The 24962-nt window shown below is 38.6% G+C and overlaps 2 protein-coding genes across 2 annotated transcripts; one reads left to right on the top strand and one right to left on the bottom strand.

Annotated features, from left to right (window-relative positions):
• Nucleotides 1-717: 717 nt before the first annotated feature.
• LOC147482093 (F-box protein At5g41720-like) lies at nt 718-1557 on the top strand. The gene has a single exon (XM_086579192.1). It carries the CDS (start codon nt 718-720, stop codon nt 1555-1557), a length of 840 nt encoding a protein of 279 aa, XP_086435318.1.
• A 9250-nt stretch (nt 1558-10807) lies between these two features.
• LOC147482092 (bifunctional dihydrofolate reductase-thymidylate synthase 1-like) lies at nt 10808-12241 on the bottom strand. Its single transcript, XM_086580026.1, has 3 exons — nt 12035-12241; nt 11814-11952; nt 10808-11126 (listed from the first exon to the last, which is right to left on the bottom strand). The coding sequence occupies exons 1-3, from the start codon at nt 12188-12190 to the stop codon at nt 11038-11040; spliced, it is 384 nt and encodes a 127-aa protein (XP_086436152.1). The 5' UTR covers nt 12191-12241; the 3' UTR covers nt 10808-11037.
• Between the last annotated feature and the right edge of the window lie 12721 nt (nt 12242-24962).

The following is a 24962-nucleotide window of genomic DNA, read 5'->3' as shown; positions in this document are numbered from 1 at the left end:
GTGAATGAGCCCAAAAAAAGAACTTTATATTTTTTTCAAAGTCAAATCCCAAACGACATGGCCACATTGTTTTGGACTCGATCCGACGATAGTGTGGCCATGTCGATTTGGGATTTGGACTTAGAAAAAAATGGCCACACCGTTTGGACTAAGTCTAAATCCCAAACGATATGGCCACATCGTTTGAGATTTAGTCCAGACGGTGTGGCCATGTCGTTTGGGATTTGAACTTTGAAAAAATATAAAGTTATGTTTTTGGGCTCTTTAACCGGTGTGGCGGGTCGTTTGGACTATGTCCCAAACGGTGTGGACAAGTCGTTTCGGACTTAGTCCAAATGACCTGGACACATCGTTTGAGATTTAGTCCAGACGGTGTGGCCATGTCATTTGGGATTTGAACTTTGAAAAAATATAAAGTTCTGTTTTTTGGGCTCTTGACCGGTGTGGCCGGGTCGTTTGGACTAAGTCCCAATCGGTGTGGCCAAGTCGTTTGGGACTTAGTCCAAACGACCTATCCAGGTCGTTTAAGTTTGGGGTTTCGAATTCAATTTTTTGAGGACCAATGGCATACTTGTAATAATTGTTTTTTTAAAGATTTTTTGGGACCAATGGCACACTTGTAATAATAGTTTTTTTTGTGGGAGTCTGCCCAACACAAATTGGGGTCCGTCAGTAAAAACTCCACACTTGAAATTAAACCCACTCGAAAGAACAACAATGGAGAGATCTACTTCACATGGAAAGAACAACAACAACAGCATCCAAACCAACAACACTAACAAGGACATGCCAGCAGAAATTTGTGAAGAAATTGTCAAACGTGCTCCACTTCCTTTTCTAAAAAAAGCCAATTTAGTATCCCGAAAATGGGCAGTCTTTACAAGTTCAACTTCCTTCACCAAGGAGCACGCGTTGATGACGGGATCTTTTCTTGGTTACGTCATAAATACGGCAGACAAAAGGGAAACGCCGATATCTTTTGCTTCAAGCATTGCAAACAACCCACCAATTCCATTTCCAAGTTTGGACTCCAGACCATATGGTACATCGGTCATTGCCTCGTCAATGGAAGGTATTGTTCTCTTGAACACACCTTATGAAAGATACCAACAGTTTTACATATGCAAACCAACGACTAGAAACGTTCATCGCCTAAATAATCGTAGGAACAAATTCTACACTGAAAGTGTGGGCATGGTGGTGAATTCTGTGGAACCTTTGCGATTCAAAATTGTTAGTATTTCAATACCGAGGTACGATTCTGTCCGGCCTTCCCGAGAGAACAACAGGAAATTATGTATCTATCATCATGTTGAATTATTTGATTCCCAAGTTGACAAATGGAAAAGGTTGGATGATCTGGAGTTGTCTGTTAATAATCCTAAACACATTAACCCGAAGGCCGGAGTTGTTGCAAATGGAATTCTGCATTGGTCTCTTTGGCATGCAGGAATATTGGTTTTTAACATTCGCCAGGAGCAATGGACAAGGATTAGGCTACCGAGACTGAGCGTCCATTTGAAACTTACAAGCTGTTTCTCTATGATGGCTCCGTAGCTGTTATGTTTTCCTTTTGGCCAGTGGGCAACACCTTTACTCGAAAAACATTTGAACTGTGGGTTTTGCAGCAGTACGAGAACAGCCAGTGGAGTGAACCTAGGAGGTTTATATTGTATGATAGTTTCCGCCATGCAAATTTCATCGACCTACTGCCATCAGACATTGGAGTTTTCAGTTGGAACAACAAGATCATATGGTACAGTTTCATGGTGAATAAGGTCCTATCAGACCAAATAATCCCATCAAGTGGCATTCAGTCCATTTTCCCATTCCTGTCAGACTTTGCCGAAATCCAATTTAACTAGTCATTTATATATGTAATTATTTAGCCATTATTTATTTGCTATTAGCCATTACGTTTTAATAGACGGGGGTACTTATGTATCAAAAGCAGGAAGCACTGCATTGTGTTATGGTTCTGTTAAATTATTACTTATTAAATTAATTTCATAGTTATGAGCTATGAACAATGAGTGTTCATAGTCCAATAATGAGTGTTCATAGTCCATATTGTACGTACTATGAACTACAAACACTAATCGTTCATACCTCATTGTTCATATGAACAATCATTGTTCATACCTATTTGGGGTATGAACATTGATTGTTCAACCTCACTGTATAAGCTGTGCACAACACTATATAACAGAGAAAGTTTATATACGACAATGTATATGCTGTGCACGACACTATATAATTTTCGGAAACTGTTTCGGAAACTCATGCAGTGGTTGCTCGGGTGGACAATGTACAGCGTTTTGCAGTCTCGCTTTTACATATTTTTTTTTTACTTTTTAGATTGTATTCCATTATTGTGATAGTTTTTGCCTTATTGCTATGAAATTCACCTCCCTTCAGGGGAAGAATGTTTTTGCAGAAAGTACCAGAGGCATGTGCAGTGCCACACTACACTGCTAGTGTATCACTGAGTACCATATTTGAAACATTGTTGGGGAACAATGCAAAAGAGAATAAAAAACTCATTGGTGTATCTTCTTTAAACATTTAAAATAGAAATGGAGTATGATGGTCAATATATAAGAAACTCTACATTGTTATCGCAAAATGGTATACGTACATATCCCAAGTAACACCATGCCAAAAAGTACAAGGGAACAAAGATCAGTACAACTTTCCTTTCTAAACAAGCTGGACTTCTTGCTCCATCAGAAGTATAAATTAGTTAAAAGTCCCAAAAAGATCTATGCACAATAGCCAAATGACTTGCCGTGAAGAGGCAATGACTATTTCACCAAATGGGAAGAAAACACACAATTTGATATGGCAATGCAATGGACAAATGAGATGAACAGTGTTCTTATCGATACATTCCATAACAAGCTACTTCTAGGTGATAAGAATGAGAATGGATTTCTTCCAATACCAAAAGAGCGTGCAAAGGATCGACTTGACTATTAGTCATGTAGCAAATGCAAAGGATCGACTTGACACACAGTGAAGACCTAGCGCCTAGACTGATTTTTAGAACAGTGAACATATTCCATTGCCAAATGCCTTGCTGCCCATTTTGCTAGTTCATGGGCTTGGCTATTAAGATTCCTAGGAATCCAAAAAGAAGTTCTAGGGAGAACAACTATCTAGAACACCGATGGTGGCCTTGACAACCGCTTGCATCCTCCAGTTGGCTTTCTCTGGGTTTAGTAATCTCAGGATCACTTGATGGCAATCTCCTTGTAGTCTGACAAACTTGATCCCTTCTTTCTTTCCCAGCATCGCCCCCACCTCAGTAGCCATGTACTCAGCCTCTTTAGGAGATCCCGCACTGAACTCCTTGCAAGCTATTGCCACTATCCTCCTATCTCCATCCCATAGAATGACTCCAGCAGCTCCCTCCCTAGTATCCCTATAATTTGGTTCGTTGTGCCTCCTAAAATTTCAATATCGCAGTCCTCCTTCCACAAAACTGCCAAGCCCCCTTTACTACCATCAGCATCCACACAAAAGCTTCTCCCATATTTAATCATCTTCCCTACAGCTGCAATCCTTCTACTACCCACCTTTGTTTCCGCTAAACATATAACATCCGGCTTGTGTTCTCGGATGTGGCCCTCTAGAGATCGAACTGCCGTGTTGGTGCAAATTCCACGGCAATTCCAGGCCATCATTAAAACAGAGGCGGCTGTTGAGGAATAGCCATAGTAAAAGTCCCCCCAATTTTCACTCTCCGGCTACCTTCTCCTAGCTTTTCGAGAATCTTGGCTTGGGGTAAATCCTCGATGCACTGGAATGTATTAGATTTGCAGTCCTCCCATGGTTTGTCCTCCTCAAACTCCCCCTCTTGATTAATCCGGGTATCAGGATTATCCTCCGTCTCACTATTACTCTCCTCATCACTTGTGAGAAGATTGATGACAGTAACCATTTTTACCTTTGTTTCCTGAAAAGATCCTACTTTACCTGTGAAAGCCAAGCTTTTAAAATTCCGCTCATCCTTTCCATAGTCCACCACCGAGATTTTGTCATCTTCCGTTGCATTATGTTATAAAAAGTGACATAACATTAGAGTATGACATATAGCCGTTGAGTATGACATATAGCCAACGTATATCATTGAATTATGTTATAAAAAGTGACATAACATTAGAGTATGACATATATAGTGTCATATATATCATATAAAACTCTTACTAGCATATATTATAATATCATATATTATAGTAACATAATATTCGAGTTATAACATATATAGTGTCATATCTATCTGTGATTAGACCCAACATATAAAACTCTTATTGACATATCTTATAAAAAGTGAAATAACATTCGAGTATGACATTTATGAGTATAGTCATATTAGTGATTGTAGTGCTTATGACATACTACCAAACGTAAAACTCTTATTGAATTAAACCATTGTACCACCCATAAAGTATGATATACTTTCTGTTTATAGAACTATTAATTACATACTATAGCCTATATGACATTTTTTTATAACATATATCTATGCTTTTTACAATGCAATATCGGGTAGTAGGTCACGTACTCTGTACTCTATGAAATATTAACTTATGAGTAATACTCGTCACACCCCGATTATCTCTCTACACACGGCAAGTTTATTCCAAAAAAAAATGTGGCTGTCCATTTGTGTTGAAAGGGGAATTATGAAACAACGAAGGTGGATGGATACTGAGTGTTATGTGTGGAACTCATAATCATACTATTGGGGAGCATCTTATAGGTCGTGCATTCGGAAGGGTTAAAGGCTGAAGAAAAATTGACTGTTCAGGATTTGTCTTTGAGTGGTGTTAAACCGCTGTTGAAATGTTCATAGTCCATATCAGATGCATTTCACGAACAATCAATGTTCATAGTCATGAGCTATGAATATTCTTTGTTCATACTATAATTCGACTATGAATAATGATTGTTCATAGTTCTGTAGCTATGAACACTCAATGCTATGAACAATGAGTGTTGAGCTATGAACAATGAGTGTTCATACCACAATTGACTATGAACAATGATTGTTCATAGTCATGAGCTATGAACATTCTTTGTTCATACCACAATTGGACTATGAACATAACAGAAGGTTGGAGCGCTTGCAGAGGAATATGTCATATGTTAACATAACATTCTAGTATGACAAATATAGTGTTATATTTATTTGTGATTCTTATGATATACTACCAAACGAATATATTATAAAAATTGACATAACATTCGAGTATGACATATATAGTGTCATATCTATCAGCAATTCTAGCGCTAATAATACTACCAAAAGTATAAAACTCTTATTAGCATATATAATAAATAGTGACATAACATTTGAGTATGATATATATAGTGTCATATATATGTGACTCAACTACCGAACGTATAAATCTCTAATTCACATATATTATATAAAGAGACATAACATTTGAGTATGACATATAGCCAACGTATATCATTGAATTATGTTATAAAAAGTGACATAACATTAGAGTATGACATATATAGTGTCATATATATTATATAAAACTCTTACTAGCATATATTATAATATCATATATTATAGTAACATAATATTCGAGTATGACATATATAGTGTCATATCTATCGATTGATTAGACCCAACATATAAAACTCTTATTGACATATCTTATAAAAAGTGAAATAACATTCGAGTATGACATTTATGAGTATAGTCATACCCAGTGATTGTAGCTTTTTTATGACATACTACCAAACGTATAAAACTCTTATTGAATTAAACAATTGTTTTACATTGAACCATTGGACCACCCATAAAGTATGATATGCTTTTACGTTTATAGAACTATTAATTATATACTATATAGCCTATATGATATTTTTTATAACATATATCCATGCTTTTACAATGCAATACCGGTAGTAGGTCACGTACTCTGTACTCTATGAAATATTAACTTATGAGTAATACTCGTCACACCCCGATTGTCTCTCTACACACGGCAAGTTTATTCCAAAAAAAATGTGGTTGTCCATTTGTGTTGAAAGGGGAATTACGAAACAACGAAGGTGGATGGATACTGAGTGTTATGTGTGGAACTCATAATCATACTATTGGGAAGCATCTTATAGGTCGTGCAGCACATCAGGAGGAACATCGAGACAAAGGCCAAAAAAACATTTGAGAATTTTTTTGAGTATGAACAATTTATGTTTATGTTCGAAACAGTGATAACAGCTCGTACTGAAGTTGAGTACTTGGAACACCTACGTTGTTTTAAACTTGAGTACGGAGATCATTATGGTGTTGTGGAATACATAGAAGACCAGTGGCTTTCGAAGTACAAAGATAGGTTTGTCTCGGCTTTGATAGATCTCCATATGCATTTTGGTACTTCGAAAGAAAGAACCGAATTGAAAGTATGCATTCCTCTTTGAAGAGGCATTTATGCGTTCTAGCAATAATGGTAACTTCACTAAACTTTAATTTGATTAATAATCTCTCGACAAAACCAAGTGACAGAAATTGAAAGTTAAGTTTTTAATAGGAGCTTGAATCTCTGGGATCATCGTTACAAACAAAACACATATGTGCAACTTAGAGGGTACATTTCTAGAGATGCATTGGATTTGATAGCAAAAGAGCTAATAAGGTCTGTTAGAGTTGAGACAGATGAAATTCGTTGTTGTTGTGTTTACAAGAGTATGTATGGGCTTCCTTTTGCACATGAGTTATGTGAAATTGTTCTAATTGGTAGGGGAAGCATCCCCTTATCTTTGATACACCCTAGGTAGAGACAGCTTAGTAGCACTCCGATTGATCTTCCTAATGGGTCCTTTGATATTCAGCCCGAGCTTGCATAGATTCAGAAGAAGTTTCAGTCGCTCTCAGATGAACAAAAGGTTTTGATGCTGAAAAAGTGTGTAGAACTAGGTGATCCAAAGGCAACTTTCAGGCGAGAGCCTCGGGTCAACACCAATGTGAGGGGTAGGCCACCTGGAATAAAAATTGGTGTGAAGACTTGTAAAGATAAAAGGGACACAAAGAGAGAGCCTTCAGCTTTCGAGTATGCACAAACAGTTGAGGAACAAATTGTAACTCAAGAAAGCAAGAATAGTAAAGCCAAGAAGTTGGTACCATGCAAAAGAAAACCAAGAAGAACTCATATTCAAGTGTTTGTAGATTTACCTGAAATTGGGTCTAATTGGGATGATGGGCTATGTGACTTAAATCCATTGATACGAGACTTCATTGTGGATTGGCAAGATGTTGAATCGAATGGACATTGTGGATTTAGCGCGATTGCACGATGCTTAGGGTCTAATGGAGGTGATGCATGGATTACTGTGAGGGCTCTTATGTTGACAGAGTTGATTTCCCATGAGGCAGATTATACTCTAATGATGGGTGGAGAAGAACAAAAAGAAGCGATCAAGACAAATCTACGATGTACAGTTCCATATACGATGAACCCCAAAGAATGGTTTGAACTTCCTTCAATGGGATTTTTAGCCGCTAATACTTTTCAGTGTGTCCTTGTCGTCATTGGAGAGAAAGAATGTATGTCATACTTTCCTTTGTGGACTGCTCCTGATCCAACTCGTGTCCAGATAGCGGCAATAGGCCACATTGGAGGAGGCACACATTTTGTGAAACTCGTGCTTGAAGATGATAGTCCTATTCCGCCACTTGCTCCAGGGTGGGAGTCATTTGCATGGATAGAAGCTTGGGATTGGGCAACTATAATGGAACCAAGGATCGTGAAGTGGTATAAAAGGGTTCCAAAAAATGTTATGGATTTAGACCTTTCGTTTGGCTTTAATATCTATTTTGTGTATGTGTATATACTGTCATAAATTGCAGAATGTATTAGAATATGTCAGAAATGGTATTAACTAGTTTTTGTTAAGTGCTCTGTAAATAGCATTAAAATGCAAGAATATGGTAAGTGCTTTGTCGGTTTAAGGTAGGAACCAAAGGTGTATCGAGCTTCAGGTGAGCTTTATCACTTGTGTTGTGACAAAAGAACACCAGCTGCCTTTACAACATAAAGTGAACGAGGGACTGATGGGTTCTAAAACAAGCTATCTTAATTCGTAATAAGAATTCAGGACTGGCGAACTAGCAAGGATATTCCTGTCATACAGTAAATGCAAAGAGATTTTTTTTTTCTCTTGTAAACATAAGTCAGAGTATGTTTATGATGCTCTGCAGTGTACTCTGAATCCTGTTTTTATAGCTAATTTTGGCACTTGTTTGAACTTGCATTAATTTAGTGAATTGGCAATGGAACGAGCAACCCAGAGTCCAATACACATCTTAATCTCTGACAAATGTTTCTTAATCACGTTTTGCACAAACTTTTGTTTTTCAAACATTCTCTTATAACATTTTTATAAAGTTTGGGATATCATATGTAGCATTGACTTCATGGAGATTACAATTATCATTAAACCCTAACTATCAATGTTCTAACCCATCATTTTAAACATGCCTCCACTAACACGAGGAGGATCCAAAGACCGAACCGAAAAAAAAAAAAATGTAGAAGTGCCACCAATTCCCATTGTTGACAACTCCTCCACTAGAAATTTCATTGCCAACCATCGTAGGCTTAGAGTAGGTTCATCTCTCTTTCATTTTGATTTAGTTATGACATTTTTAATGCTTGTTGAATGTTCTTAGAATTTGTTGTTCTCTGCCAAAAATTTGTAACTGGTCGAAATATATTTTATGGCTATACCCTTATCTTATCTTCAATGCTACTCTATTGTCCTCCATACTACATAGTGGAATTTAAGTGTTTATACTCCTAGTGGCTCAAACATGGGGGTATCTCAAATTGACCCATGAACATTCAGTGTTCATACTCCTAGTGGACTATTTACACTGAATGTTCATACTCTTGTTGGACTATGAACATTCAGTGTTCATAGTTGATTGCAAAGATGCTTTGCCAATGCATATGTCAATGAACTTGGCATATGATGCTTATGTCAATAATTAACTGGAAAAGCGGGCAACAAAGTGGGAAAGACATGGACGCGGCCATATTTGATTGGAAACGTCAAAATAAGCATAACCCACGGCGAAGCATCCATTGTTTAGGCCTTCAAAATCATGTTTTTGCCGTTTTAGGAAAGTTTTGTTTTTTCTTTATCTTTTGATAGGAGAGTCCATTTTCGATTTGGTCAGTTGGGTTAGTTCTATTTTGATTAGTAGTTTCTTAATATGTGGTTATCCCAAAACTTTCCATTTTTGGAAAATTTAGAGTTTTATGGTAATTAGGGTATTCCGCCTATAAAAATTTGGTAGTCCCATTAGGGTTTTTTCCGTTTTGGTTAGAGTTAATAATATTAAGAGTTACTTCTCTTGTTTCCATTGTTTGGTATTCCTTGTGTGTGAATCCACAAACCTTGAAGCCATTAATCCCTGGTATTTCACAAGAAATCAACAGGCTTTAGTGTAGGTTATGAAAATGCGCAACTTATAAGTTCTTCTCTACATCAATAATCCTATTGGACTACGAAAAATGAATGTTCATACTTTTGTTTGACTATGAACATTCAGGTGTTCATACCATTGAATTATGAGCGATTGAATGTTCATACTCTTGTTGGACTATGAGCAGTGAATGTTGCAAAACCCTTACCCGCACAAACCCTCGGCCGACAAAACCTTTCGCATTCCCATGACAAAGAATGATAACTCACCCACAAACCGCCGCGACATTTTTCAAAACCTAATTAAACAAACCCAAAGCTGTCCAACACGTGTTCAAAAACTTTATTTTACCCTTCCTTTTTCCACAACACCGGCCCAAAGAACGGATAAAAGGGTGCGTGTAAGTACCCTCCCGTTCTACACCCAGCATTACACGCGGTCCACACATCAGTCGTGTTCCACCGGTTCGTACCAAGTCATCAGGTCATTGTCCCTAAACACCAAACCTCTACAATTGATTAGGCTATTTCATTATGATCGCTATTTGATTAGGACTGCTACAAACAAAAATTGATTATGTTCTCGTTTAGTCATTAGCATATATACCACTCTCTTCATTGATTGCTCCCCGAACCGATATTCGTGCTTTCGACTAGTTAGGGGAGTCCGAATGACAACCCTCCTCTGTTTAAGTGCAAAGGCGATGAACACTAGGAGTATGAACACCTGAATGTTCATAGTCCACTAGAGTATGAACACTGAATATTCATAGTTCAACAAGAGTAAGAACATTCGGGATTCATAGTCTACTAGGAGTATGAACACTGAATGTTCATAGTCCAACCGTGATGATGCTGACAACGAAAATATTTGTTTAAACTTTTAAGTATGCGTATAATGTACTTCCCAAATGCAATTATAATTACGGATCCTTATATTTAAGAGTAAACATTACTGCATGTTACATTTTTGGCACTACAAGAATACTGAGCATTTGCCACGGCCATAGACCGTGGCTAAAGCCCCTTTGTCACGGGTTATGGCCGTTACACGACCGTTGCCAATGCGCCCGTGGCTAACCTTTTGCCACGGCTATTGGCTGCGGCCAAAGCTTGGTTTTTGCCCACGGTTTTGGACCGTTCCATAGGCCGTGGAAGATACTCCTTTTGCCACAGTTGTTAATCGTGGCCAATGCTTAAATGAACCGTGGGGATTGGTTTTCTTGAACTAGATCAATACTTTAGCCACGGTTCTAAGACGTGGCAAATATTTTGAATTGGGTAAAAAAAATATGATTCTAGCACCTTTATACAACACCTGTAATTCAATCAAAGATATATAATTCCATTCAAACCCAAAAAAATCATAATTCTTCACAATTTAACATTTCATACACAATGTGTACTTGACATGAACGTTTTTACATCATAGATTCCATTTGAAATCCAAACTAACATAGAGAAAAAAAATATAGTACTCTTTAAGAAATTTGAAATATTATTAGGACTCCCCCAAAAAAATGAAAACATCACCAGACATAGCGCCCAAACTCAATAGACTATATTCCTAGCCATCTAAACAGCACCTCAACTTCTTTGGATCAAAGTCTGCATATTCCAGTTTGCTTGCTTGTACCTCATCATGTTGGATGATGGGGGAGGCATTGAAGATATAGCTAAAACCATATAAAATCAATCATTAGAACTTGAACTACACACACATCTTCACAGAAAAAATTAAGTCGATATTTAAGATTGGTCATCATCAAATAGAAAGATTAATAGTACAAAACACTAATAAATATCAGCACCTCTGCTTTCCATTGGGAATGGTTTAGAGCCTCTGAAGTTGCTCTTGTAAAGGCCTCACATGAGTTTTATATACATGAGCATCCCCAATAACATGGATAAAATCACCGGGGAACAACATTGGGGTATGAAGGAAAACAAAGCCAATTACAAAAGTAACTAATGAAAATTATCACATTACTAAACCAATCAAAAGTGTACTTTTCGACAACAATAGTAAAATTGGGAAAGGAGAAAAGGATCTCTTCAACCCTATATCTTTCTTTCTCTCCTTTTCGTTAACTTGTTCTCTACCAAAACTACCAAGCCTGCTTTTAGATGTGTGATTGTTAGGAAAGTGCAAAGAGTACACAACATTACATATGCAATATCATCATTGTAAAAGAGACCATGCCTAGCTATTCTAAAGTCAATTATTTGGGGACTCCCATAAATAATTCTTGATACTACTGATACTGTGATACATCATTAGTTATCGCACCGATCAGGAATATGCAATAAGCTTAAAATTGCTGACAAAATAAATTCAGGTTTTAAAGATGAACAACACATACCACAAACACGAGCAATCATGCATGTGAGAATAGCATAAGATGCAACGTACGTTGAAAGGCACACCAAGACCCAGGTCTGCAGATCTCTAATACATTTGACATGATAGCTCTTCGTTGGCCACATAAAACTGCCAAAAGTCTAGAGAATAAAGGAAACAATAAGTAAAAATTTACATCAATGTAATAGCCTAGAAAAAATGACCAAGTCCAGCAGGGATAACCTGTGCAAACATGTGGCAAGGTGGAAGGGCCATCAATTTCAGATCAGCAGGATTCCAAGCTGACAGAATAATCCGCCGGTCGTCAGGCTTATTCTTTACCCTCTCAATCACGTTCAGCAACTGATCAAATCCTTGTCCAGTGTAATCAGCATGCATGTTAGTATACCTGTAAAAAGCAACTCCTTATGAGGATCCATGCAAATAGGAAAGTGATGAATTTGCCGTAAGTAAAACCAACAACTAGACTTGTGAGCCTTTGTTTATCAAAGATATTTTCTACTCTCAATCCAATGAGATATAGTGGAGTAAATTGATTCGTTCCTCTTTAGTCCTTAGGTATGCTTGTTTTCTAGTCTCAATACTCTACTTAAAGTCAATGAGAGCTTTACTGAAAGGGGACTAGACTACGATGCAACTACCACGAAATGCACTAGTCGGTTATCGAATACTAAGGGAATGCTTCGTTGATTCGATGATAAGGAGTTAGGGGATTGATTCCACCTCTTCAACTTAATCACTAGCGACAGTGCCGCCGTAATCGAATTGAGCTGCCGCCACAAGAACAATCGGTTCTTCCTAATCCCTAATTACACATGGCATTTCTACCAATTTATAACTAGCATGTGAACAATTAAACCCATTCTCATGGTGAACTAATTATTTCCTCGGGCGTGGAATAGAAATTACGGCGACTTCTACGTTAAGCGGAATCAAGCTTTCATCAAGGCTTCTCAACCCCCTCTAATGGAGGTTTAGCCTTGAATCATTCCGCAATCATTTCCATTTAGATTAAAACTAAACATAATATAAAGCATTGAAATTTACTTAATTAAACAATAATAATGGAATCTAATTAATAACTAAGAATTGAATGGTAACAAGAATTGAATTTAGATCTAATAAATTGTAAATGACAAAAACGAAATTGATAAAGGACACTACTTTATTTATCTAATCAAATGAAGAACAAGATCCAAAGGTTTTATCTAAATAAGGATTTGAAACTAATTAAATAAAACAATTAAATCTAGATCTAGAAGCTATTTTAATGGCTACTTTCTATTCTAAGCTATCTACCTAACCTAACTGCCATTAACACTGAGTTAAGCTTTTGTTCTTATACATTCAGATCCAAAAATCGTGCATGGGCTTGGAGCCATGTTTTGGGCCGAGAATCGAGGGCCCAAAAACCCAGTCTTTCAGTCCAAAAAGGCCTCTTCAGCTGCAGTTGGCTTCCACACACTTTTCGTCCACTTCTGCTCCTCTGATTGGGTCAAGGCTTGGACCATTGCAAAGCTCTTTCCGAGCCGGTCGTTTTGACATAAGGTAGGCCTCATTCCGGTCTGAGTCCAAAGATATGGCATTCGGAAGTTCTGGCGACTTTTGCCCTTTATCTCGCTAAAGTGGCACATTTACGCACATAATGGACTTTGAAGCCTGAAATGCATAAAACGCGTGTCGGTATTAACTCTTACTTATTATTCACATAATTGGTCTAATAGTATGATTATTAAGGGGTTAAAACTACAGTTTTGGGCTCTTATCAAACCACTAAAACAAAGATTTTGCTTGTCCTCAAGCAAAGATGAGAAATTAGAATAAGTGACCAAAATGGAGTTCTAACTACTCCTCGTTTACTGATGCGATTGCATTGACCATATGCAACAAGGCGCTTAAACCACTAGGAATTCCCTAGTGGACGAAGTTATAGCCTCCGTGAGAGTTTTCGGTGAAGGTACTCACAAACTTCATCTATACTTACGACTAAGAAAATAAAACTATTGTTTCCTTATTCATGCTCCAAATTATCTATCGTCTCACTAGCTATGAACAAGAATAACCAAGTCAAAAACCTAAGCTAATATATGCATAATAATCTAGCATCTACAATAAACATATACAATGATAGTAGTACTATAAAATGTTTAGCGGGTTTGTTTTAGAACTTCGGAATAAGCGTCCTTAAGTAGGTTCTCACAATAATAGTCAAGAAACAACACTCTGATTTTTTCACTCAAGTTTCTACTCCATTAATGCAGTGGGTACACTTTACCTTACAATCTCAATGACACACAGGAAGGCCGAGTCGATCAAACACATCCGCCACTTACTATCACACTAACCTATTCCTAATTGGCTAGATGTCTTTATTAGGTGTTACGGGGATTAGGAGATGGTTTAAGAAGGAAAGAAATGGATATTCTAAAGGACAAGTCTGAGATAATAGAGTCTTCATATTATGTAACTAGAGAAAACCTTGTTATTTACTTTTGCTTCTACATTTTGTTTCCATCCTTAGCCATATATTTTTTTTTTCTTTTCTTTGGCTTTTGACTCCCTTTTATTCTATTTTTGGAGTTTTTATTTATTTCTTTTTTTTTCTTTTCCTTGGATGGAAACTTCTTTTCTTTTTGGAAGCAACTAACTAATTTTTGTTTTACACAGGTTTTCTCTTCTTTCTTTCTTCACTCATTCTATTCTCGGACTTATCTTCATTGGGTAGGTTGATTTATATATATATATATATATATATATATATATATATATATATATATATATATATATATATATATATATATATATTTTTTTTATTTTGTTTTGTTTTTTTTGTAAAGGTAAAGGAATTGTGGTTTATGGAAGGGCTAATGAAAGGCTCGAGAGGGCTTAATTAGCGGAAAATAATTCATGGGTTTGAATTTCTGCTATATCGATCCAAAAAGGGCCTAAATTCTCGCTTAGGATATGGTTTAGTGATCAAGCAAGTGGGCGTGTGATTTCTATCCGGATTTTACTTCTCCCTTTGTGTCATTTCTCAAATGTTTCGCTCATATAAGGCTTTAGGCTATATTCTCGTGAGATTTGTAGAATAAGTACTCTAGCCTAGATTTCAAAAACTAATCGCCAAACAATCATAGATACTCATGTAATATATTTATAGATATATGCAAAGATTATTACCTACATATTAACCTAAGTTCTAACAATTATTCGATGCAAAAGCTATGTGAGACTTCTAGATTGTTAAGAGCATGGAGAAAGAAACAATACCAATATTCCTAAGTGTATAAAGATGACTTATTTATTTATATTTTTAAATTTTGAAATTTTAACTAGAAAACAATGCATATTATGTCTATCTATATCCTAACAGATGTCTTAATTACACGAAGTTTCTATGCCCCCCAAACAAAAAAGCATGCTTTGTCCCAAAGCATTTAAATAGAGAGGGTAGGAAAAATACCATCAAGCGGCGTGGAAATTCGGGAACATCCGTGTAAAACAAGGTTAGAACGCACTAATATAGGAAATAAAACCGACACAACTCTATATGAGTTCTACCCATTATGGGGTTAACAGGAATTAAATTGCTTGGGGACGTAAGCGCATTACCCAATGTAAACTAAAACTTACCTCCACTCCCGCTGTTATTCGCAATATCTTCGCATCCTCTACTTCTATAAAGAAGTGAGGCTCCTTCAAGGCTCTGCCATGCTATGATAATTTGCGGGCTTCACGCCATTTATCATCTATGGTTGCTAACCTATTAAGTGTCACTTGGTCTGGGGTGTGTGGTGCAACTTTGGTGAGGTTGTATCCGCCACCCTTGCCAAGTCATTGCGGAAAGATCGAATAATACTATTGGTGGGTCGCGACCGTGTCTACCCTAATCCAATCCGTGAAACGTGTACAAAAAGGAAAAGAAGCATAGCATAATACGTGAAATTAGAACAGGCATAAGAAGGTACTTATGTCGTATTTGTATAGGCTCGTGCTAAACTAGACATCAAAGTTCGGGAAGGTCATAGAACCGGGCGGCCCATTGGCTAAAGCAAGGAAAAACGCCTGCAAGGCGCCATTCATCAAGAAAAACGCCATTCCCCCTAAAATGTTTAGCATAATCCAAAACATAACAGTTCCTATGTTCATGGACGGGCTACCGCGGCAACGTTATAGTCCCTTTGTCCTCAATACGGAAAATGCCTGCCCCATAAGCCTGTGCAAAGACTCATAAGTGTAGACATGCATATTATCGACCTAATAGCACCATGGGTCTTGTATCTCAGCCCGGGCATAGCAAGTCCAAGAACAAATGCTAGCAAGAACACGGTAATTTCCATTGGTTCATCGTCAATGTTGATGGAGAACACTTGTTCTCCATCCGGTCTCTCAAAGAAAATGCAGTTATTATAAAAATAAGATGCAAGTCTTTGGAGAATAAAGTTCAGCCCGGTCTTACCATAAGAGGTTCCGACCAACATATGTGATCACCTCTCAAACCAAGCACCGTAAAGTAGTGCTTTTGGAACAAATCTTCGAAAGACTGTTCGGTATCAATGTTGGAGATGTCATCTCAAAATTACGCTTTGGGATAGCTCGCGAATGATCCGGATACTACGCGCGAAAAACTGGAAAATTTCTGGTCCACGCGAAGTCGGCGGCGAAGCGCATTAACAACCGGTATGAAGTCGCTCTTTGTGTTTTGGAATTCCGGTAAGTAGAGGAAGTCGCTCAAGGAAAGCGCTGGCGCCGCTATTAGTATTTTGGAATTCCAGTGTTTTAGCCGAAGTCGCTTTTTGACTTGGCGCTGGCGGCCCGACAAAATTTTCTGTCGAAGTGTAGCGTGGCCCAGCGCAGCTGGCCTGGTATTTCCGAAGTTGCGTTTTTTGAAAATGAAGTTTAAACGGGAATCGCGGGTGTGAAAGGTGAGTGATGGAGTTTAGGTGTAGTGTGAGTTGTGAGGATAGTTTGTATCAAGTTTATATAGGTTTAAAGTTGCTAAAAAGGATCGAAAAGTTGCCAAAACTAATTACGGCAGTTTCGAAATCCTAAAATTTCCAAACTCGAAAAACGGAAACAACTCATATCCCGGATTCTAATTCAAACCCATTATCTTTTAGGTTGATTTTTATGATAGAATGTACCTATTTAATCTAGATTTCATCCTACAATGATACTTAATCATATTTCTGCCTAAACAACCATATTTTCACCTTGACTCCGCAATTAATTCTAATACGAGGGTTATACAAAAATAATGCTTGAATTGATAAAACCACCCCCAAACAAGTTGGGAAGGTGGGGTCAATATGAAACAACCATGCATGATGAAAATAAGCCCTTATATTAAAATTTCATTTGGAGTACCACTACAATATTCAAATTACGGAAATAAAAAATTACATTACAATAAAACAACAAAAGTAAATAAAACAACAAAAGTAAATAACACAACAAAAGTAAATAAAACAACAACCACTATCAATCCTCGGACTCTTCTAAACATTTCGCCACGTGGTGGCGGAGGGCACACTCTCTAGTGGTGGCTCGGGGAACCGAAGGTCCAGCCAGCTAGCCGCCCTTCGTCGACGACGCCATGCCTCTAAAGTCGTGTCCTCGGAAGCTTGAGTCTGTATGAGGTGGGAAGCGTGCAAGCATATCCACTCTAAACCGGGCGGCGGGCTTCCATCTCAGCCCTCGCCGCTCCCATCTCTCATCCTCTCTGCGGGTGCGGATCTCGAAGTTGTGATGAATAGTCGCCTGTCGAGTCCAGGAGGTCCGCAGGCAGATAGTGTTTAGTGAACGCGATGCCCCTATGAAGCATAGCCATGCGTTACGATCAGACCAACACCTCTCGGAAGGCATCCGTGATCAAAGCAGGTCACGCCCTCCTCATCCCCTGAGGCATCCTCATCCTCCTCCTCTTCATTCCCAGCCCCACCATCCTCTTCTTCTTCCTCTCTATCCTCCGCCCTCCTCCAAACTTGTTGGACACACTCCCTATAGATACGCGTGTTCCGGTGGTGGTAATGTAAATCCTCTCGCATCATTTGAGTCGCTTTCATCTTCAAAGATGATCTTGGTGATTAACACGAGGAAGAGGTGCCAAAGACCTTCAGACCCCCCTAATCATGCTTTCAAGAAAACTCGGGGATACGTAAATCGTATACGCTCCTCGGAGTATCCATAGGACGTGGAGGCAGGTCGGACCGATGTCGCTGACCTTGTCCTTCCCTAGGACATTCAACCAATCCATCGGGGTAGCCCGGTTGGTCCCGAGGGATGCCTGGGCGAACACAATGGGAGTTTGTATTGTAGCTCCCATTGATGATGAACGCCCATCAATGGCTCCACCCGTCAACCGGGGGCTCCCGTAAGGTGGCCTCCGAGATGGATTCTAGGCGGAATGCCTATAATCTCGACCAACCAACCGATGGTCAACTCAACTTCTCTTCTTCCTTACCATCACAAAAATCCTACCCCTCCAACTCCCCGGTGTTGTAGAAACGTCGGACCAAGTCTTCGTGGTAGAAGGCGGTCGAAAGTACCGTAGACTATTCCAGTCTCTACTAGCCATTTCGTCCACCGTAAAAGCGGGCGCGAAATGGTCTGCGAAGGAAAACTTGCTCCGGTATAATTCGGTTGAGCCATCTAGTGTTTGGAATGGAGTGAGGGTTTAAATATGATGTGGTGGTGGTGGTTTAGCTTGACCGACTGAAAGAACAGTGGTGGTGGCGGTGTGGTGGGTGGCATGACACCAAATTTTGAATTTTTGGTGGTTTTGTTGGGTTAAATTGGTGGAGGTGGTTTGGTTTTAGTTTAAGAAGAGATTTGGCTTGGAAATTTGATGGTTGGCGTGAGTTTATAGTATTTCTTTTTAATTTTATTTTTGTTAGGGTTTTGAGCTTTGTTAATGGCGGAATGGAGTGGAAAAAACGATGAACTGTTATCGAGAATGTAAGGGCGCTGAGCGGTTTGCGCTGGTTGGGCCAAGCCCAAAATCGAAAATTTTGATTTTTTTCGATTTTTTCGCGAATTTCAAATCAAAATTCCGCCGTTACCGGGTCCGATTTATGCGAATGAGATATGGAAATGATCAGGAGAGAATTTCCTATCCAATGATCCATAAAACACTCTATTCCGACTTCAGATGACATACGAGATAGTGGAAAACGCCTCGCGCGTGCATGACGTAAGCTTATCGCGAACGAATGAACTCTAAATTAATAGATTATGTCAATCCAAATCGTAATACAATAAAACGGCCTAAGCAACTCTAATGTGACATAAAACATTTATTATGGGAAACCACTAACACCCCACCCCCAAACAAATTTTTACAACGAAGCTTAGAAAATTTGTTTTAGCGATGGTCTTTTAAAGTCGATTCGAGACTTCCTAGATTACTATGTTTATTTTTTTTTTTTATTTTTATTTATTTTTAGAAAGAAAAACAGTAACAATAAAGACATAATTCACACCATAGAGAAACATGACTCAAAAATCCGAGAAAAACATGCAAGAGTGGAAAACGTGAACTATGTGAACCGTAGACTTAGGATCCGGTACTTACAGCCACACACTCCATAGGGAGGGCCCGGTTACCTTAATGGTGCACTCGCCAATATATTAAAGTGTAAGGAAGTGCACCAAACACAGAAATTGAGTCGTTTATAGTCGGATACTTTCGAGACTTTATCTAAAACATATGTATGAACATGCAATTGATCATATATCAACAACCGAAATAGTTGTGGATCATTCCATAAATAAATATCACGTAAAAACATATCCAAACACAATCAAACACCAATTTTCCCTATGACTCAACCTAGTGATATGAAAGGGAAGTCGGATTACCCTATTGTGTAACCTATCATGTACCTTCTTTTAAATTTTTGAATGAGTGGGTGTTCTAGTAAATAAGTGTGGAAAAGTGAATGGGTGTGGAGAATATGGTGGATATGGATAAGTTGTAGAAAGACAGCTTGTACACAGTGAGGATGTGGTTTTAGCACCGAACTCATTCATTGTATGTGTAGGGACTGTCTCAATTCTGAAAATGAAGGTGTCAAATAGTTTGTCCTTCTGAAGTATCTGTTTTGCTAGGAGGATTTAAAAATTATGAAGCACAGGGAGAAACAAAAGGATCGAGTGCAAACTCGAGATTCCTTTGAAAGGGTGGAAGGAGGGGAGTCGAGGTGAATGTTGTGCAAGTTAGTTCTTGATAGGGTGAATTGTCACCTACTCGAAGAAACTCATCCAATTCCTCATCTAGATTGGTCATATCCACATTACTATGGTAGTCCTTTACATCTTTGAGAAAATCCTCTATCCCTTCCTCATCAATAATACGTGTATCGACTAGTGTAGGGATGAAAATGTTGGAGTCTGACTTTCCAAAGGAAAGAATTTTGGGCATATGACTATCAGGGAACGTGTTGTTGAAATAATCTTGAGCAAAGCTCGATCATGCTAACCTCTCCATCCATAGATCTAATCGGGTAATCTGTGTCCTTGTTTTAAAAACATTGACTTCAACAGACAAGATGGCCAAAAGACATGGACATTGAACCATCACGGCAATTAATGAGCGCGCATTGGTAGTTGCCAAGAAAGGACGCCCTAGAATGATCGGACGAGTGGTTAGCTTAATTACGTATCGAGGACTACAAAATCAGCCGGATAGTAGAAATCCTGAACTTTTACTAACACATTTTCGATTACACCCTTAGGATACTTAATAGACCGATCAGCTAATTGCAACGTCATTTTAGTGGGTTGCATCTTGTCTAGACCTATTTGTCTATACAAATAAAATGGGAGTAAGTTAACACTAGCCCCCAGGTCTAATAACGCGGTCGTCGTATAGGAATCTCCTAAGGTGCATTATACAGTAGGACGACCAGGGTCCTTGTACTTAACAATTCCATTATGTTCAGATAAGGTTGGGAATTGTTCTGTTAAAAAGGCGTCTTTTGGTATATTTGTCTTACGCCTAGTAGTACACAATTCCTTAAGAAACTTAGCATGATGTGGTAGCTTTTAATAGCTTTCGAGGAAGGGAAGGTTTATAGTTAGATTCTTGAAAACGCCCCTAATCTCCTCGTAATTTGTATCCCTAGTTAACATGGCTAATTTTTGTGGAAACGGTGGTTTTGTCTATATTTAGCAATGGTATCACCTGGATGTTTAAGCGTGGCTTTCGTTTCTTAGGTTGTGTTGTAACCGGGTACCTCTACAGTGGTAGGCTCTTCAGTTTCTATTTCGGGTATCTAGTAAAATAGTAGGTGTAGGGTTATCTTGGTGGGGTAACTATAGGCATAGTTACCTTGTTATCAACCACTCGCCGTAACGGAGAGTAGTGATGGCATTTATCTCACCTACATTTTCAAATTCATTACTAGTATTATCCGTTACCTCAAAGGCCGTGTTTGTTGTTTTAGGATTATGTATTGTGTGACTTGGCAACACACCTTTGGTTTGGGCTTTATCTTGAGCCAACCGTTGGGTTAAATTATTAACGGATTGTAGAAGCCGTTGGTTAGATTGAGCCATGGTTTGGAAAAGTTTTGGCTCACTTGTATGAAGGTGTCGAGGCGATCCGGTTGTGTGGGTGTAGTAGTCGGGTGGTGGTGGTGGATCGAACTATTTCACGTGAATTATTTTATAGGTGGATTTTGATAATTATTATTTACGGGACGATACCTCTATTAGCATTATAATTATTATAATTACCTTGACCTTGTGCTTGACCTTGTCGAGGTTGCACTTGGTTGTTATAATTATTAAAATTACCCCCGACTGGTCCTTGTCGTAGTGGAGCTTGGTTAAAAGCCGCGTTGGCCTAACATATTGATTATTGTACCCTTGAGGTGTGACTTGTTGGTTATTCCTCCAACCGAAGTTGGGATTTTGTCTCAAGGGTTAGGTTCACTATTAATGGAACAAGCCCGTTCTCATAGGCTATAGGGCCGATGGGAGTCGGGATGCTCGGGACTCCAATAGAAACTACATGGGTTTGAATTTACATTCATGGCGAGGGGATAGGCTTTTGTTGTACGTAAATGGCCTCTACCTTTTTAGTGAGTGATTCGATTAGAGTTTTAAGCTCGAATCGTGTTTAATTTCAAACATACCGCGCCTTAATCTGTTGAAGAAGAACTAGCCGAGCGGGGATATATCATCACCCCCCCAATTATTATTTCGCTTTTAGTTTGGTCTTCTAAAAATTTATAAGCCTCCGAGGCTCCTTTACTTAAGAAACTACCCCATTCATAATGTCAAGGACTTCTTTATGGTGATGTTGAAGTCCTTTGAAAAAGGCACGAACTAACGTGTCTTTTGCTAGGTTATGGTGTGGACACTCTATAAGCGGATCGGTGAAACGATTCCAAGCCTCACGAAAATGATTCCTCGAGGATTTTGTCGAAAGAAATGAATCTTGGAAAGCATCTCATCCGTCTTTAGGGGTGGGTAAAATGTTCCATAAACATTTGAACAAGTTTAGCCCACGAGTCCATGTAATTAGGGCGCTTTAGGCAGTTAACCAAGACGCCTTTATCGGCTAAGGTGAAAGGGAATACCCTTAATTTAATTTGTTCGCACCAACCGTGGGATGGTGGAATGTTGTTAAGACTTGTTCAATCCTACGATGTAATGCCGATAAGGTTTTTCATGGTCTAAAACCATGAAAACGGGTAACAAATTAAAAATATTTGGAGGGATTTCAAATCCCCACTGGGTCTGCTAGAGCGATGCAAGATTTGGGGCTATCGTCAAGGCTTTGTAGAAGTCCGAGAGGAGTCTCTCTTTCTTCCCCATTATATCGGTGGTGTGTGAAATAGTAGCTAGAGGTGTAGTGTGTGGTATACTAGATAGACTTGTTTGTTGTCTGTTGTTGTGTATTTACGTTTGGTGTTTTGTTCTACCGCACCTTAATCTCATGCAAGACTAAGTCGAGCTTAACTAAACATGCAACACTCCAAACAATTTCGATATACTAGTATAAAACTCTAACAGAAGATCGCGAGGTGTGGAAGAAAGGAATACCTGACAAGGTCCTTGCTTCGCTTTTATGAATAGCGTCTTGTTTACGCTTTTGTTCAGTTGTATATAGCAGGTTAGAACACCGAAAAATATGAAAGAGCAAAGTTCGAATCAAAGCCGAAATCGAAAAATTTAATTTAACCGCCAGTAATTTCGGTAATTTTCAAATTACAGTTGTTTTTAGGCGGGTCGCTCCATATGGGGCGGTCGCGGTTGTCCAAGATAACATATGGTCGCTCAAGGAGATAGCCGCTCGGTCAATTATAAAATTTTGCCCGAATATTTCAACTATAAAATGGACAACCACAAAGATGATTCAACAAGGGTGGGTGGGTGAAATGGGACTTTAAAACAAGTACTAACACTACGAAAACAATAATGAAAAGTGAAACTAAGATGGCGGCGGCCATTTGATAAATGTAAAAATGATTAGTCTACCTACTTAAATGAGTGATGAATTCACAACGTAAAGTAAACTAACAACTAGACTTGTGAGCCTTTGTTTATCAAAGATATTTTCTACTCTCAATCCAATGAGATATAGTGGAGTAGAGTGATTCGCTCCACTCTTAGTCCTTCCAGATGCTTGTTTTCTCTTCTCAATACTCTACTTAAAGTCAATGAGAGCTTTACTTAAAAGGGGACTAGACTACGATGCAACTACCCACCTAAAATGCACTAGTCGGTTATCGAATACTAAGGGAATGCTACGTTGATTCGATGATAAGGAGTTAGAGGGGATTGATTCCACCTTAACTCAACTTAATCCACTAGCGACGAAGTCGTAAGTAATCGAATTGAATCGCTACACGAACAATCGGTTCTTCCTATCCCTAATTACACATGGCATTTCTACCAATTTATAACTAGCATGTGAACAATTAAACCCATTCTCATGGTGAACTAATTATTTACGGCGTGGAATAGAAATTACGGCGACTCTACGTTAAACGGAATCAAGCTTTCATCAAGGCTTCTCAACCCCTCTAATGGAGGTTTAGCCTTGAATCATTCATAATCATTTCCATTTAGATTAAAACTAAACATAATATAAAGCATTGAAATTTACTTAATTAAACAATAATGGAATCTAATTAATAACTAAGAATTGAATGGTAACAAGAATTGAATTTAGATCTAATAAATTGTAAATGACAAAAACGAAATTGATAAAGGACACTACTTTATTTATCTAATCAAATGAAGAACAAGATCCAAAGGTTTTATCTAAATAAGGATTTGAAACTAATTAAATAAAATAATTAAATCTAGATCTAGAACCTATTTTAATGGCTACTTTCTATTCTAAGCTATCTACCTAACCTAACTGCCATTAACACTGAGTTAAGCTTTTGTTCTTATACATTCAGATCCAAAAATCGTGCATGGGCTTGGAGCCATGTTTTGGGCCAGAGAATCAGGCCCAAAACCCAATTATTTCAGTCCAAAAAGGCCTATTCAGCTGCAGTTGGCTTCCACAGACGTTTCGTCCACTTCTGCTCCTCTGATTGGGTCAAGGCTTGGACCATTGCAAAGCTCTTTCCGAGCCGGTCGTTTTGACATAAGGTAGGCCTCATTCCGAGGTCTGAGTCCAAAGATATGGCATTCGGAAGTTCTGTTGACTTTTGCTCCTTTATCTCGCTAAAGTGGCACATTTCTGCACATAATGGACTTTGAAGCCTGAAATGCATAAAAACGCATAGTCAGTATTAACTCTTACTTATTATTCACATAATTGGTCTAACAGTATGATTATTAAGGGGTTAAAACTACAGTTTTGGGCTCTTATCACGTGGTCGGCCTTCGAGAATAGGCCTAGCCGGGGCAGTGGTGCTTCGAGGGTTAAAATTTGGAGTTCAAAGCGTTATGGGGTCTCCAGCTTGAAGTGGAATTCTAGGCGTGTGGGCACAGGGTGCATTCCAATTTGGCTTGCCCAGGGCGCAGGTCGTGCTCAGGCTTGAAGTGGAATTCAGTGTATTATGGTGGTGCGCTCAATTTGGCTTAGCTAGGGTTGTGTCGGCGCTCTCGAGTAATTTTCCGAGGAAAATTTTAGTGCTGAAACGGACAACCACAGTGAAAATCAAACAAGGGTGGGTGGGTT

Source organism: Coptis chinensis, chromosome 8 (genome assembly GCF_015680905.1).
Source record: "Coptis chinensis isolate HL-2020 chromosome 8, ASM1568090v1, whole genome shotgun sequence".
Lineage (NCBI taxonomy): Eukaryota > Viridiplantae > Streptophyta > Magnoliopsida > Ranunculales > Ranunculaceae > Coptis > Coptis chinensis.
Note: the sequence above shows the minus strand (reverse complement) of the source record. Positions and strands in the feature narration are given on the sequence as shown.